This window comes from Megascapheus bottae, chromosome 18, assembly GCF_031878675.1.
Source record: "Megascapheus bottae isolate mThoBot1 chromosome 18, mThoBot2.hap1, whole genome shotgun sequence".
Classification (NCBI taxonomy): Eukaryota; Metazoa; Chordata; class Mammalia; order Rodentia; family Geomyidae; genus Megascapheus; species Megascapheus bottae.
In genome coordinates, this window is record NC_143526.1 from 16325186 (window position 1) to 16343189 (window position 18004).

The window sequence follows — 18004 nt, forward strand, 5'->3', positions numbered from 1 at the left end:
ACTTAAAAATGTCACTTCAATAGTTGAAATATTTTTCATTACAAATTGTAACAAGGAGTAGAGAATAGATTATTTATTTCTGATGTCTATGCTAAGCAAGGCCTGCTGCTTCAGTGGTTTCCTGATGATTCTCTGTGGTAGAAAGCCAAAAGAAAAATAAAAGTGAAATGTTTCCTATCTTAGGACTTCAGCCAGTGTATATTATTATCGAGGAATAATAAAACAATTTTTGTGGAGGAAAGAGATATTTAGATATTTTTATTTTTGCTAGATGAGTTCTTGTGACTTTTCATGTAGTAATACTGAGCAGGTATATTTGGATATAAAGTGAGTAAGATGCTAACATTAGCATCCATCCATCTGTCTAGCCACTCACCCACCCACTCCACCATCCAACCTTAATTTTTATATAAATAAACATATTCTTTGGCTCTGTCTCCATCTCTCTTTTTCCAGTACTAGGGCTGAATTATAGTATCTTGCCAGAGATTTTCTTTTTTACTTTAGTTATTTGGTTTTGTTGTTACTAAACAATGTAGTTTTTATTATTAGATCAGATAGGGTCTTAGACTGTCATCCTCTTTTCTATGCCTCCCATTCCATTTGGAATATGGGTGTGCACCGTCATGGCTGAGAGAAAAAGTCTCTATTAATGATCTCCTTGGGAGATGAGACCCAGCTGATTTGCTCAGAAGGGAAAAACAATTAAAAGATGTTATGCTGGATTTAAAGTCAGTTAAATTTAGTCTAAGAGATGTAGTTTTGTCAAAAGTCTTCAAAGCATCTGGCAAATATCATGTAACCCTTCTATTAATTACAATAAAATATATGAAAAAAAAGTCTGCAAAGCTTCTGATGGGAATCCAATCATCTATTGGTCCAGTAGCATAGTGATCAGCCTTCTAGACAAATTCTTATATATTCTCCCAAGAAAAAAATTCTACTTCAGTGTAGCAAGTTGCTGCTTGCTCTTTAAATGCATTTCAATGGATTTTCTTGTCCAACAGGGTTTCTATTTGGTTGTTCATTCTTCAGTATTCCCAAATGCATGGTGTTTTACTTCTAAAAAGAGTACTGAGTACATTATAATGTAATAATACATCCATGTGGAAACTTTTTGAGGCAGAAACCGGATTTTTCAGCACCTTATCCATAGCAGGAAGCCAACATAGATCTCTTAAGGGTTGTCTGGGTTCTTTGGAACAAAGTCTAGTCAAACTCAGCAATTTGGAAAAAAAAATGATTGATTAGATCTTTCCTTGCTTTTGTCTGCAGCTCTAACTGTAGGTCCAAACAAGGAGTTTTATTTCATTAAACATTAAGCTCAGATTTTCCCTATTATTATGCCAAAATACGCATCTGGAGAAATGATGAACAGTTTCCTCTAGTCCATGGATTGAGTCAGATGATTGTCATTTGATTGACACTCGTGTAAACAGATCTCATCCCAGTGCACAGCCTGGCCTTCTGGTGAGGAGGTATGCTAAGACCAGGTCAGCACTTAGCAGTGCATGGAAAAAAGCCAGCCTCTCCTTTCAATAAGACACAAAGGGCATTTAAGCCTGAAGTTCACATGCATTATTAATACACTTATTTAAATATTCATAGCTTTAAAAGCCTGGAGCAACGTATGTGATCAATACTGCATGGCATCTGAGTCATTCCCCAGTCTCAGAGAACAGTCCCCATCTCCAGCTGTCACCTGGAGCCCTGGTGTGTGCACTGCTGCTGAGCTCAAGGCACTTCCTTTGGGCTCAGCACTGGCAGCTCTTCAGAGCTCTCCACAGGCCTGCTCTTCAGAGACAGTCACCTGTGAGAACCCAGGAAAAGAATGCAAAGTGCAGGCTTAGGGCCAGGCTATTTTTCTTCTTCCAAGCACTTCTGTTGGTAAAATAACAACCTTGCAGCATCAATAATGTTTCAGAGTTTGAACTGAACCAGGGAGTAGAATCTGTCCTTTCTCACAGGGGACCTAATTATATTTTCACCAACCTGAGAAGATCTTGATGCTACAGAAAAGAAAGAGCTTGCAGTTGTATATGTGTGGATTATTTACCTTGAAAATCATAGTCTCCATAGAGCTGTATCCATGGCATCTCAGTTAAGTTCCATGGTTCTTGATTTCTTTCATCAGTATCATAAACTGCAAGGACTCAATGGTAGATATCTGCCTATGAGCTAGCGGAGAGCTAGAAATTAGAGGATTCTGCATGCCAGAGTTTCCAGTCACCATCGATAGAGGTTCATGGTATGGTTTGGCTCCTGGCTTCATTTGCAATAGCATTGATGAAACAAGATTCCATACAACCAGCAAATATTTATTAAATGCCTGCTTAACATTGTATTTAGAGGGATATAGGTACACGGAAGGCAAACACTATCCTATAAACTATGACCTAATTATGGTGTACTCAATGACTGTAGGAGAATAGGGTTGTTGAATTAATGGCTGAAACCCCAGAATGAATGAATGATTAACTTACTGATCAGAATCTTGGAAAGGCTTTAAGGTTTTTTTTTTTTGCCATTTCAATGAGCATTATTGCCTTAATGATTTTGACTCAGTTGCTCTAGGGAAGGGCTAGAAATCTATATAGACAGTGCTCACCTTACATCTTGCCTTTCATGGTGCTAAAGCATTGTCTATTCAAGTATTGATGCTCAGTGCAGTCCTGTCTTGTGATGCTGGGCCATAGTACTGAGCTGCAAATCCCTGTCAGCTGTCAGACCTGCCATCAGTAGAGGAAGCCACTGCTAGACAATATCCTACTGCATTGCCAATGTTTCCTGGATTCCAGTATTCAATAAATAATATGAAATATTCAAAGCCTGATGACAAAACAGACTTGGCATGAGATTATATTGCCCAACTGCAGACAAATGTAAATTTTCCAAGCATGCTCAAAGTAGGCTCAGCAAAAGAAGGGTATTCTGTAAGTCAGATGTATTAAATGTACTTTTGACTTTCATTTGGAAGAGTTTATGGGAGATAACCCCATCATCAGTGGGAAGCATCTGTATTTCCTTTTCATGTTAAGCTGGGGTGGGTGTCCAGTACTGTGAGAAGACTGAGGGAAGCCTTGCTTGGGCAACAGTTTCATATAAACACTGAAACACATCAGCAGCATAGAACAGTGAGCATTTATATAATTTAGAAGTCTACAATTCAATTTCAAGCAGTGTAGGCTGGGCACCTTTGTTGTTCTGGCAGAGTCGCTTGTTTCTGTCTGTTGCCTGAGGTTTGATTGGCATGGGTGAGATTCCGTTAGGCAGCTCTGTTTCTTACTGTGGTTTTGTGGCTAATGTGAGTGGCAGCATTTCAGGCTATGCTGGTGGGATCAGCTCTTGTCCATGTGTCTCTCATCTTCCTCTGGGTCTAGTAGGCTACTCCTGGGGCTAATGATAATGGCAGAGATACAGAGAGGGAGCACATGGGAACATCTAAAAACAATGTAGAGCCTAGGCTCTAGTATGCATTAATGTATAGCATAGTTTTTCCTATATAATTAGATATGATAAATTTTAATTTCTAAATTAAGCATAGTAAGAGCTTAGCAATAATACCAATAGTAAAATAGAGTAATAATGCAGTAGTAAAGGTTATGTGAGGATCAGACTGAAGTCTTTAATCCTAGCTAATTGGGAGACAACAATCAGGGGATAAAGTTCCCTGCCAGCTGGGGATATGAAAATTTCCTGAGAGTCTGTCTGCATTGACTAATGGGTAGATGCAGTGACATGTACCTATTATCCCAGCAAAAAACTAAAAAATAATAAGGGTAGCACAAGTAGGAGGATCACAGTGCAATCAGGACAGATAACATGAAGATCTGTCTTGATGATAACCAGTGCAAAAAGGGAATGGGAATGTAGCTATTTCTGACTTGAATTCAAACCCAGTACCACCAAAAATAGATTATATGGATATGCTCTCTTTCTTAAAATATTGTACTACACTCACTCTTTTTGTAAAGATGTCAGATGATTCGACATCTTTTGATGAGATGAGTGGAATGAATGATATAGGGAATATACCATACCATAAAATTAGGTTACTATGTACTTGAATGTAGCCTGAACACAAGAACTACAGTCTGGGACACCTGACCTGGTCCTCAGAAGGCCACTGACTAATGGGTGGGTGGCATATACAGCATGGATACACTGGACAAAGACATGATTCATGCTGGGATGAGAAGGAATAAGATGGGGCTGAGTTTTATTTTTATATGACTCAAAGCAGCACACTGTTTATGAACTGTGTATTTCTGCAATTTCCCACTTAATATTTTCAGATTCTTGTTGACTGTAGATCACTAGATTCATAAATATTAACACCATGGATAGGAAGAAGCAGGAAATCTACTTCACCCCCTTCAAGGGAGGCGATGCAAAACCCCATAGTAGAAACGGTAGGCTCAGGATGGAGTCCATGCTCTTTCATATTTACTGCACTCAGGAATTTGTGGGAAAAACTCAAGGACAAACACAGGAATCTGTATAGACAGAAGATCCTCAGCAGAGAACAAGGGAGCTCTCCAGTAGAAGATTCATGTTCCACGCTAAAAGATGGAAGTTTTCGTGCAAGGAGCAACTCCTTCTCACCCTCAGGGCAGGGGTACCTGCAGCTCCCTCTGTGATCATTTAAATACATGGAAGTATGGTTTTCTTGGCCTGGAGAGAATTTCAGCTGGAGAAAATGCTATCTTACAATCCCTTTAACCACTATGTGAATTAGCCCTTCCATCTGATTTTCCATGAAAACACTTAGTTCAAAGACCCGTGACAGAGGAAAGGGTGGAGATCAGGAATTCTGCTTCCTCTGTAGCATCCTGCTTCATTATATCTCTGGCCATGAAGAGTGACTCTTCTCTGTCCCTTTATCTCCTCTTTGCTTGGATGTATTGGCCTTTCAGAGTCTGTGAAATTTATTTTGGTATCCTCTGATTTTTTCTTTCTTTTTTTGGTTTTCTCTACCCTCGCCTCACAGTCTTTTACTTAGCTTGGATCAGCTGCCCTGTTTTCTCTTTTGATAACTTTGAGCCCACTGGGAATCATGCTGAGCAACTGCACTGGTTTCCCGATGTTCAACTTGGCTGCTCGTCCATCAGCATAACCTGACATTATGCCGGAGTTGTAATCACAAGTCTTTCAGGAAGGAAATGAATGTTTATTGAACATTCATTATATTGCATGTCAGGCTCATTATACATGTTATCGCAAAAATACCTGACAATGCCAATAAACCCGACCAAAGTTTAATTCTGCCCATTTCACAGATGAGGAAATGAGACTTGAAGGATTAACTCCCACCCTATGTTCCCAGGTGCATATAGATACCAGGCAAGCCACCAAAGATAAGGTCAGACTGCCTGACTCCAGCATGGCAAACTGTCTAAGCCTGGCTGTAAACATTGTGGGCCCAACTGGAAAGCTCCCCACCTCCCTTGACCTAATGGCTTTTGCATTCTTGCTTCTATCCCAGCTCAGATGCACAACCTCCAGTCCCACGGGATGGTCTGTGCCCCTTGCTGTTCTTCAATAAACAGTCCTGGCCTGTTGACAAGTCTGGCCTATTCCTTTTCTGTCCTCCTTCACTTTCTTAACAAGACTCAGAGAGGTTTATTCATTTATGGATCCATAAATGGGACATAGGCATGTAGGAGATATACTCTGGTTTATCTTAGTTTCCAGCATCCATCATAACACTGTCAGTGCCCCAATCTCACTGGCAGCAGACATAAGCCTTGAAGAAACTTATCCGCTGGACATCATTCTGCTTGACTACAGGGCAGGGCAAAAGAGCCAGTAATGGGTCCCTTCTCCCTCTACTTCAGCCCTGGCTCCATCTATACTGCTTCCTGTAAAGGGGAGCAAAAACTGACTCCATCTTGAACACACTATAAGAGCTCTTCTGCCCAGTTGTGGCATGTTGAAGGTTAACAATAGTTAAAGTAGCCTAGACACCCTTTCCCTTCCAGGAAGGAGCTTATCCTCATCCCCATGAGAGAGAATATCTGCTTGCTTTGTGTGGGGTTCCCGCCAAATTCGCACACCAATTCTAACCAAAATGGTAGGTTAGTTCAAACAGTTACTGTGAGTGAGGAATACTGTGACCCATTGGCCATCTGTGTGTGTGGCTGGGCTTGATCGCATGGTTTTTGCCCTGAAAAAAACCCAGCTTGAGAACTGCTCTGGGTCACAGTGTTAGCTCCCAAGTCTGCACTGGGTCCCTGCTCAGTCAGCTAACTATCCACTTCCTCAAAAATTCACCTTTTCGCATGAGAGGGTCTCTGCGTGGTGGACTCTGGTGGGACGTGGAATCCCCACCGGGAGGAATGTGGAACTTCCTCCCCCTGAGCCTGTAACACTTCCCTGAATTCTTTGGGAAACGAAGCGCCTCTTAACCTCAGTGGCAATTTGCTTAATAACAAACCCCTCCTTGGCAATCCTCTTTTTTTCATGATCATTTCCTTTTCCCCTCTTTTATGCTTCCTAGGATTTTCTTCCAGAGGAAGTATGATTGTTCCCAGGTATCCACGTGGGACTGATTGCGGGATATTCTGCCTCTTCACCCAAGGGTACCAAAATCCTTGAATGCTCAAGCTTATATATAAAATGGTGTAGTATTTGCATATAACCCAGTCATTTCTTTCCTAATGCTTAAGATTATCTTTATGTTTCTGACAATGGCCTGGTATAATTGAAATGCTAAATAAAACTTTGTTATTGTTTTGGGAATAAGGACAAGGGAAGAATGCCTGTACATAGTCAGAAGCCACAGGTATAGAGTTGACTTTACTTGACTTAAAGTCCTTGTCTCATGGTCTGCCCTTGGGCAGACCCTAACAGGTAGTAGGAAGACTCATCTCAGGTTTTATGGATCCCTCTTTGTAGCTTTAGGTCTTTGAAGCAAAGCTGGAGATGCACTGCCCTACCCATCCTCACACTCAGATAGCTGAGTGCATCCACCCTTGACCAGTTCCTTTATTCTACAGACTTAGAAAACAAAACAAAATAAAACAACAACAAAAATCCTCCAGGCTAGGGTCAGCACCAAGGATACAAGGTTACAGTTATTATTGGGCTACAAGCCACAGGGAAAAGAGATGAACCATTTCTTCATCTGTCTTCCCCTCACCTACCAGACACATCTCTACACCTGGGCTCTTACTAACCTGTAGAGTCTTTTGAAATTGTGCTTATCTATACTTTATGTCCTACTCATTCTCTAAGGTTTCCATACAGCAGGTTCAACACAGAACAATTATAATAAGCTTCTAGCTATAATGATCTTCTAGCCTGAAATGTAGAGAAGATGGGTAAATAATGTATTGACTTTGACCTGGTCTAAAATAGCCTCTTCACCAGTACTCATTTCATATTATTTCTATTGGGGTGAAGAAAGGAGAATCTTAATTATATGCAATGATTAGCATTTACCAGTGGGACCAGATCCCTGAGATTAAATTCAATCATAGAACAATAGAGTCATAATACAAGTGGCTGTTATTATCCTTTGCTCCAAACACTCAACAGGCTTAATGTAGATTTGTTGAATTAAATTAACACTAACGACTTACATTTATACATTGATTTGCAGTTTTCAAAGTATTTTAATTCTCAGTTTAATGGAAAGAACACTGAACTGCTGGCATGCTCTGATCCCTGTCTTTTAATACATGGAATGACCAAGCTTTGAAGATGATTCTTGTCTGGGAAGCATTTTACCTGGTTTGATTATGTAGAGATTTTTCTTGAAGAGCCTTGAGTAGAAATTTTCACTTTTCACTGGAAACAAATCAGTAACCAGAATAATATTTTTTTGGTTCTTTCCACATAGTCCTTTTTGTATATTTTAACTTGCAAGAGATTTCTAAGCCTAATCTCTATTTGGTAGATTTTGTTGCTCATTCCATTAGCCTGATCACAACTGCCGGTACCCAATTTCTTTGCCATGACCTCTCCCTGAGGCTGGAGGGGCAGAAATACTCCAGGAGAAACATCCCTGGGACTATCCCTCCCCCAGTGACTGCTGAAACTGCTAGAAATACCCCAGATTCCCCAAGTAACCCACGTGCCAGGTGAGCTCACTCATTCTACACCATCTCCCAGAGTTCTCTCATAGATCAAGGTCCAGCTGCCCAATGTGGAAACTTTCTTGGTAACTCATCATTCACTGGTGGCCTTCTCTCCTTTGACTCACCTTCCCCAATAACCATTTCTGCTTAAACCTTTGTCTCAGGGTCTGCTTCTGAGGAAACCTAAACAAAGACCTCCTTCTCAAAGGTCCTTTCCTGAGAAGGGTGCTAGGCTAGCTCATCACATATAAGCTATTAAGTCACTTAACAAGACATACACAGTTAACCCTTTGCTCACATAATTTTTCAGCCTATCCTTGTCCAGTGATTTCATGATTTCCTTGGGGAGGTCTTTTCTACTTGCCACTCTCATTCTACTAATGATAGGGTAAACTTTTTAATTAAAAATAAAGAAGATAAATGTGGTTAGTAGCTTCAGTCTTAACTCTGTACTGGGCAGCGGAGCTACTATGACTAGAAAAAGCCAGTCAGCTCAATCTCTCTGCTGAAAAATTAAAAATGAGGTATTTGACTGGGTGCCAATGGCTCACACCTGTAACCCTAACTACTCAAGAAAGCTGAGGGTTGTGGTTAGAAGCCAACCCAAGCAGGAAAGTCCATTAGGCATGAATCTCCAATTAACCACCAAAAAGTGGGAAGCAGAGCTATGGCTAAAGTGTTAGAGAACTGGCCTTGAGTGAAGAAGTTAAGGATTAATGCGCAGGCCCTGAGTTTAAGACCCAGGACCAGAAAAGGAAGAGATATTTGAATAGTCATTTTTCTCACTTAAAGCAAAAACGCAGAAGAGTTCACAGCCAAGTGGCTACGTATAAAATTGTGAGGTACCAAGTGTTTGGTAAATGTTGAAGGTTCATACTCTGGATGGAAACGATCAGGAGATATATCTTTGTACAGGAACCGTGGGTGCATTGAAATGCAAGGAGCCATCAACCTTCCAGCCTGATGGAAAACTATCCCATCTTGTACTCAGAGGCTTACGATGAAGCGACATTGGTTTGGACAAGCTAGAGGAATCTTATGTGGCTGTTCTGCAAGTACTGAATCCTGGAACTGGAAATGTGAGTGCCAGGGTTGCTGTGGCTCCAAGTGGGAAAGCACTATCCTTCCAAAGCTCAGGGACAGTGCTTTGACCCTGAGTTCAAGCCCCATGACTGACAAACAAAAACAAAAACAAAGAAAACTCCAAACAAGAAAATGCCAGTGAGTCTGCAGCCCTTGAGGGGGAACTGTGTGGCCCTGAGGTTGGTATCACTGCCACATCTCTAGGAGCTAGCAGAGTTTTGGAGACCATGTAAACGTGTTTCTCATTCTCCCATCAGAAACATGTCCAGAGTCTGCAGTTATGGAGAAAGAGAGAGGCACTGAAGTGTAAGCCACAGTCAGGAGATCAGGTATTTTCTTTAAGAAAGTCGGTGAACAAGTGAGCAGACAGCTCTTTGCATGTTAGCAGTGGGGAAGGCAGTCCTAGGGTCAGGGGAAGAGAAGAGTTTCTTAGATGAATGCCACCCACCCATAAGACCATAGAGCAGACTCCGCAACACTCACACAATGTATTATTATCTTTTCTACAAGTGCTGAGATCATCACAGGAAATAAAGGTTTGGTTATCTCCTGCCATATCTTTCTGGAACCACAGTGGCTGAATTGTGCCCCCGATTCACTCCATATTCTTTTGTATTAAAAAAAGATGCATAGATCAATTTGCATATTTCTGGATTTATGAGACCCTGCAGGGAACACCAGCACATTGTGGAACTGTTTCCTGATGCCCAGTGCATCAAGCACATAAAAAAAAATCTGACTTAAAGAATTACTTAACAGTAATTAAAAAAAACAAAGGGAAAAATCCCCAGTGCTCCTTTGAAATGCAGATATACACATCTTCCAGGGCAAGGAATCTAGTCTACCCCTGAACTTTGGCTTGCTGGCCATCCTGCTAGTCAGGCTCTAGTTCTAAATGGAAGTATTTTCAGCTATTAAGAGGATGATTTTTTTATGCTTAAGTCTCAAGTTTATGGGGAAGCATAGCTTCCTAATAGTTGGGATACTTTCAAATGCGCTTACTGAAGTTTAAACACCGTGGTCTCAGGGTGGAATAAAGGGACCAATTATGTTTAAAGGGCTTGCAGGTTTTATTGGGAAGACAGAGCATCAGTTATTGGGTGGTCTTAACCAGCAGAGTAGCTATGATCCTGTGAATCATCTTTGTCAGAGGTTGCTCAATGAGCTGCCCAATGTTGTGGGGATTTTCAGCATGAAGAGGTCACAAAGGATAAAAATAGTAAAAACAGATGATGTTCTTACTTTCATAAAGTGGCAATTGCAAAGTGAATTGCTGAGGCTTTTGGCTTCTTGCCTCTGTTTCATCCAGCAAGAACCTAAATGGCTTGTTTCCACCCTTCACTTCAGTATTATTGTCAGCTAGAGTTGACTTAAGCCTTGCCAAGTTGCTCTCTTCTCTACCTGCTCTCTACCTGGTTTCTTGGCACTCACTATTTGAACTTCAGCTTGCTTTCTTTTCTTCTCATAAGACTGCCACCTCTGCTTGCTGCCAGACCCCATGCTTTGACATTTGCCTTTGGCCTGAGCTGTGGCTCTAATTAGATGGGCTGTTCTAGTGTGCGCATGTGTGTGCCTGCATATGAGGCTGTGTTTCAGTGTGTCTGTCAGTGCATATATACATGCATTCTGGGTGCATACATGTGCCCCCATGTGTGTACATGCTTATTTCTGTGTATACATTTCTGTGTGCTTACACTCAGGTGTATTCCCAATAACCAGGGGCCCCAGAACACTTAAAAGCATGCGTTCCTTTGTGCTCCCCAAATCAGCTTATACTTACATAATTGGAAGCCAGGTCTGGGTGGAGATAGTCGATTCCTGTGAAAAGATAACAAGAACACAGGAATTGAATATTAATATCTGGCACTATACTCAGGAAAACACCTTGAGGGCCAGAGGGCCAGAGCCAGAGGACTTGTGGCAGGGATTGTGGGATTTGAGGACCCAACTGATCCCTCCCCAGCCTTGAGATTGCTTTCTCTGTGAAGGCTGTCTTCAGTACTCAATGGAGAGACAGCTGCCCCAGCCACTTTGCAGAAGAGAGAAACCAATTAGAACCTGGGGCCCAAGGATAATGCTTCTGAAAAAAATGTTTACTGACGGAGGGGTTTACTGCCTGTGAGATGGATAGCTCATCAAAGTACTGATCTAAAAGAGATTTGTAGAAATCCTGACATTTCTAAAGCACCAACTGGCATTTCTTGTGAAATAAAGGTGGCCCTGGGGAAGAAAAGCAATGATTACTTACTTGGCAGGGCACGAATGGCAATGGATTAGGAGTGCATACTCCGGTGAGGAAATAAGAAGACACATGTGACTGGGTGAGAAAAGCCATTAGGAAAAGGGCAAATGGTGTCCAGTGAGGTGTACCTGGCTAGGAGCTGATGCCTCTCTCCTTCTAGAGAGTAAGAAGCTCTCATTATTTCAATAAGAGTCCTGTGCTTGCTCTTGAATGTCGGCCCAGTATAATTCTAAATACAGAGTTATGGTCCAGGAGTGCCCCTGAGTTGTACTCAGAAACCATCCTTAACATCAAAGGCAATGGAAAAGCTCTCAAAGGTCTGTAGAGCTCTAGAATTGGAGAACCAGCCACCCCTAAATGTCTAGCCTTCTGGGAAAACAGAAACAGAGCAGGTTCCTGATACTACCTAGCAATATTTGGAACCAAAGATTAGGAATTGGTTCCTGACCACTTTGAAAAAAAGCAGCAGAATTTCTGTCAAGTTGCTCGGGCTCTCTTGCATGGTTCTGAACAACTGGAGGTGAGACAGGATGGGACTCAAATGAATGGGGTAGGCTGAGTTCTGCAGCTGATGCGTTTAATATCTATAGTGAGATTCTACAGTTTTAAGCTTATAAACTTATACTGCAGTGCTTAAAAGCTGGAAGTATCATTAAGTGCCTCTCATAGCTAGCATCTTCACCATATGCCTGTGAAGCCTGGGCCATCATTACTGGGGCTGTACTAGTCATACTGGGACTTTCTTCTGCAAAAGAAAGCAAGAAAGCCTCCCTTCCTCCCTTCCTCCCTCCCTCCCTCCCTCTCTCCTTCCCTCCCTCCCTCGCTCCTTCCTTCCTTCCTTCCTTCCTTCCTTCCTTCCTTCCTTCCTTCCTTCCTTCCTTCCTTCCTTCCTTCCTTCCTTCCTTCCTTCCTGAGTTGTGAAGCCATCCATAGATAGGCTGTGATGGCTGTGACCAGTGCATAGACTGTGTGGTTGATTCATAGCCAATCAATCATAAGCACGTGTCACATAAATGACAAATATTTGACTATATTTTTGTTCACGAACGATTAATACCTGCTGTAGACAGAAAGCACAGCTTACAATTGACTAAATTCTCAGGATGCCCTGATAGTGCCAGAGACTCTGGAAGCTAGCAATAAGTTCCATGGCTAATTTTCATCTAGGATTTCAATAGTTCAGTTCTAGTGAGTAATATTTCAGGATCCTGGCCCCACGGTTGCTTCTTTTCACTGCCCCAAGGGAACTAAGGTTTTGCATAACCTGCCCCTCCATCCCTACTGAACTATATGATGATGATGTTGAGTGGAACTCCAGGAACACATTTCATTTTCCAAAGATGGCTGCACCTATCTTGTATCCCATGGAGGTTGGGTGGATTTGTAATGGCTTCGATCAACAAACTTAGTGGGATACCATTGCATGATATCCAGGACCAAGAGAGGAAAGGCCAAACATCTTCTACCTGTTTCTTTCTAGTGTGCTTTTTAGGAGAAATCAGATACTGTGTAAAAATCCTGAATAGAGTACATGGCTGTCTAGAATTTTACATTTGTTTGACATTCATTTCGAATGTTGCTCCAGCTTTCTCCTACCATGAGCAGGACTCAGTTATCCTTGACAAAGAGGAGTGCTTTTGCCTCTTCCCAGTGTGGTCAGTGCAGATATCTATCTTAGACAGCAGTCTACTAGTGACCAGGTGGTCCTGTGGGACAGCTAGATACACCATAGACTAAAGGGACTTGAAGGCAGAATGACTTTAAAAGAGAAGACCGGGGGACATGGAGACCCTTGACAGTTACCTATGAGACTTCAGGCCTCACTGTATACGAAAGTCTTGAGTTTTCTGCTCTCTTCATTCAAGTGTAGTGCTCCTTAGCTGCTCAAGTTAAGAAGTGTACCTCTAAAGTGTACCTGGGCTGGTAATTCTTACCCATCCTTGTATTTTGTGATGTATGCATGCCAGTTTTTTCTTTGCCAGTCCTGGGCTTAAGCTCAGGGCCTGAGCACTGTCCTTGGACTTTCTCAAGGCTAGAGCTCTACCACTTGAGCCTCAGCACCACTTCTGGCTGTTTTCTATGAATGTGGTATCGAGGAATTGAACCCGGGTCTTCCTGCAGGCTAGCCAAGCACTCTATCACTAGGCCAAACTCTCGGCCAATACCATTTTTTGACATCAAGTTTCTTCGTTAAACAATCCCATCATGATGAGAGGGATGAAGTTGTCATCACTAAGCAGGGTTCATGCTGATATTTTCATTCCTGGAATGTCCCAGAAGACCCTGAAGAAATACTTTCCAGCCCTAAAGAGCTGTGAGCAGCAGCTCACTGTGGAAATATTCCCCAGCGAAATGGCACTGCACTGCTCCTAAATGAATTAGAAGGTATTATTTATCAAGTCATGAGATCTGGCAGAGCAGGGAGTGTTTGAGTTTTGAGTTGTGCAATTAGGAACAGGTAGATAGCTGTTAAAGCTGGGCTGCCTGCAAATTGAACCTCTCAAATGCAGAAAATGGAGCCTTTGCCACACAGGCCAAACTAGATAGCCAATGTTTGCAGAATATGATATTACTTTTGCCCTTAAGTATCAAGGTCTGTGTCTGTGTCAGTTTTTTTTTTAGAAGTCTATACAACTTTATTGACAATGGCTTCAACCCAAATTCTTTGTAAATAGGGAATGATGGGAAACTTGTGGTACATCCAGTGAGTGAAAGTGCTCACAGATGAAGAGGAACAGTTATGGGTGTGTGCTCCATGCTTGGATTGTCACAGCCAGATATGCAGAGTATGTGTTGTGCATTCCCATGGTGATGAAAGTTCTAATGCAGGCAAAACTGTTCGATGGAGGAAACTCAGCACAGTGACTGCCTTGCGGTGGAGTAAGGAGAGGTAAGAGCAGGTATTAACCAGAAGAGGTACAGTGAAATTTCTGCTGTGTCAGCATTTTTTTAAAAAAAATCTTGTGTTGGAACATCTTGCTGAGAGAATACATGGGGAATGCTACCACACCCTTCATGTGAATTGAAGAGAGTGAAGAAAGGAAAGTTACTACTAGAGATCTCAGCCTTTCCAGTTCTGGATGTTAAGGCAGGGATATTCAGCTATATGGCAAGACGCTACTGGTCTTGACCCTGTCTTGCAGGATCTATTCTTGTCCCAAATGTAGATTTCAAGAATGGCCTACTGTCTTCCATGTCTCTAATTACCATATTGAATTAAGGATGGTCAGAGATCTGCTATCCATTTCCCCACCCTTCTAAACTGGGAAGAAGAATGTATTTCCCCTCTGAAAAGCTGGACTGTTCTTGTCACTATTCGTTCAGCAGAAATGACAGAGAAATGCCTCCTTACTGTAGGTCTAGCTGGCAATTTTCCCATCTGTCCTGAAACTCCTGTTCTTGGAAGTTGTGAGTCACCTGTAGGAAATCTATTTGCTTTGCTCGGAACTCTGAGACTATGTGGGGAAGGAGGCACAGCATCCTGGTTGAGCCTCCAGTAGTCACCAGCCACAGCTGCCTTTTGACTGCAGCTTCACAAGAAAAGACCTCAGTGAGGCAGCAACAGAACTGTGTAGCTGAGCCCTAATCAGCTCATAGAATGGTAAGAAATAATATTTAAAAAATTTATATCCACTTTGGGGTGGTTTGCTTTATGACAGAGGAAAACAAAAACAACAAAGAACTCAGGGGTTTGCATTGAGATGAAGGGGGACAGAGAGTTCAACTAATGACATCCGAATGACCACTCATCTGCAGAAGAAATAAGATCAAACAAAAAAAATGTCTGCCGGCACTTTCTGTGTGGTTTACTCTCCTGATGTGGAACAGAGTCACGAGTCTGCTGTCTTTGGAAGGGATGATTTCAGTGTCAGGCAAAGAGGCAATATTTAAAGAATTCTGAAATGGTACAGACTTAGTGGTAGAGTGCTTGCTCACCTAGCATTCAGGAAGTCCTGGGTTTGATTCCTCGTACCATATACACAGATAAAGCCAGAAGTGATACTGTGGCCCAAGTGGTAGATGGTTAGCCGTGAGAAAGCCTAAGGACAGTGCCCAGGCCTTGAGTTCATGCTCCAGTTCAGCAAAGAAAAGAAAATAATTATGAAGTAAGTCATCCCAGCTACTCTGGAGGTGGAGGAAGGATTGCAGTCCACGACCACCTTGTGAAAAGTGTGATGCATTGCAAAACAAGCTAAAAGCACACGATATGTGGCTCAGATGGTAGAGTGCTCACCTAGCAAGCATGATGCCCTGAATTAAAACCTTCATATCATCCCAAACAACAGTGATTATCGTAAGGATAATAAAGACAGCAGCAGCAGCAGCAACAACATCTAGAGTGCTGCTGGATGTTTCATATGACAAATGAGCATGTGTTGGCACTCTGGTGTCACTTTTAGTCCATTTGGTACTCAGGAGAGGATAAACAGTACAAACACTGAACTGGCCATCAATTGTATCCTAGGTAAGTTTCTCCTAAACCTAGATGTGTGTGTGTGTGTGTGTGTGTGTGTGTGTGTGTGTGTGTGTGTGTGTGTGTGGTGTATGTTAGCTTCAGCTGCTTTGGAAAGGTTTCTAATCCCAAGTGTTAGGGAGGAAAATATATTCATAAGCTCCTGACATCTCGTCCACATCAACTTTTTCCCAGTGTTCTTTTCTTCTCGTGAAAGTCCTCAGACACCAGAGAAACTTTTTATATCCACTTCAAAACATCTCACACAGCACAAGCACATAGAGCCATGCTTTCTGTGTTGATATTTAATGAGCCTGCACAAAGGCAACACAGATTCTAAGCATGCTGGCTTCCCTGTTGTCTCTATCAACTCAGCTCCAAAGGCTCGCTTTAAACAACAGCATGCTCTTAGAAGCTGTTCAGAAAAGGAAGGCTCCATTGTTTCATCTCTGTATAGCCTTTGCATGCAATTAGATAGTTAATGCACAGTGGAGCTTTGAACTCGGGGTCTGGTGGCCAGATGCAGGGCAGAGGCTATACTAGTGAAATGATGCTAGCTAGGGTGGTGACTCTGTTGGATTATGATAGGGTCAAGGACAGGTACAATTGGGAAAATATCAATTCATCAAACCCAGTGGTTTCAGACTATAGAGACTAAGTTTTTAACTATAGAAAAATAAATCTCTGTTAGATCTGTGGCAGGTACGCATGGTAGAATAACGTATAGAAGGTGTCTGTATTATTAATGTTATCAAAGGCTGCTTGGCAAGGGATCATTCTGAAGATTTCATTAAAGTTAAAATGTCAAAATCTGGATCTTGTTTTTAAAAAATGATTGCACAGCTTTAGAGCTCTCATCCTGAAGAGAATTATTATTATTTTTTTGGTGATGGTTGAAATGGAGTTGGTTTGAATTTCATCAGCTGATATGATTTATGTAGCAATCAAGAACTTGAAATGCTGGCCTGAGGGTTTAGTGGTAATGTGCTTGCCTCACATAAACTCTTGCCTGGGTTTGATCCTCAGGCTTGAAAACCAAACCAAACCAAACCAAGCCAAGCCAAATCAAACCAAACCAAAAACATGTCTTAAATGGAACTAGTGTGATTGAAAAATTAAAACTAAAATGTAATTTCATCTAAATAATTAAATTAGAAGGTAAGTATCCATACCTTCTCCACTGGACAGTGTGGATGGTTAATAGAAACAAGTTTTGAAGACATTTTGTGGTCAGCTGTAGGCACTGATGTCCAATAACAAGACTGAATGGCAGCTAGTCAACAATGGTTAGCTTAGTTCCTTATTTATTAATTCAAAAATGTATTTGGTAAGAGCATCCTGAAGTTTAATGATCACTGATCTGGAGAAAGGTAAGAATTTGGTCAGAGTGTCCTTAAAGCCAACATCTGAGATGTCAGTTCTGCTTCTGATTAGCATCTTCCCAAATAACGAATCTTGTATATTCTGCAGGAAGGCAAAAAGCATACTGGTTTCCAAATGGTGTGAAGGCTATCAAACACTCACCATCATCCATAATTCCAATGGTCACACCTTTGCCTGTGTATCCCAGCTCCCAGGCTTCTGCCACATTCAAATCAAGCCCAGGAGTGCCATCTGCTTGCCCAGTGTTGATCTGGTAAAGAGATTCAAAACAGAATTGTATTAGTTTGGTAGTGTACAGTGTGTGTGTGTGTGTGTGTGTGTGTGTGTGTGTGTGTGTGTGTGTGTGTGTCTACTTGGTATATTCTGTAGCAATAAAATATCCCAGGGTCAGCATAAAGACCAAATCTTCCATGAAGCAGTAATTCTGGATGCCTGTTATGCCTTTTATAGCCTTACTTATCTGTTTTCCCTTCCATAACTTCTTTGTTTCTATCTCACAGTGTGAATTTAGCACATATTATCTGGAATTATTCTTACTAAATACGTTGAATATAATCAGTCACAATGCTCATTTTGGGAGAAAACATGTCTAATTTACCTCTGCAATGTTAGTAACACTACCAAATCTTGCTCAAAACCTGTTTGTTAAAACCTATTTGTTAAATGCAGTCAAATAGATGCAGCTCAATTTTAACAAATGTTCAAATGCAGACCCCAAAATATAAAAAAATGAGAAGATGAAAATGCCCCAAATTAAATGTA

General features: G+C 41.6%; 1 protein-coding gene across 1 annotated transcript in view; it reads right to left on the bottom strand.

The window, feature by feature from the left end:
- Pcsk2 (proprotein convertase subtilisin/kexin type 2) overlaps positions 1-18004 on the bottom strand; it is a 250074-nt gene that overhangs the window by 83250 nt on the left and 148820 nt on the right. The window contains exons 4-5 of the mRNA XM_090351960.1: positions 17384-17492; positions 10945-10982 (exon numbers count right to left, since the gene is read on the bottom strand). Of these exons, the coding sequence (XP_090208086.1) occupies positions 10945-10982; positions 17384-17492 (147 nt within the window). The remainder of the gene's footprint in view (positions 1-10944; positions 10983-17383; positions 17493-18004) is intronic.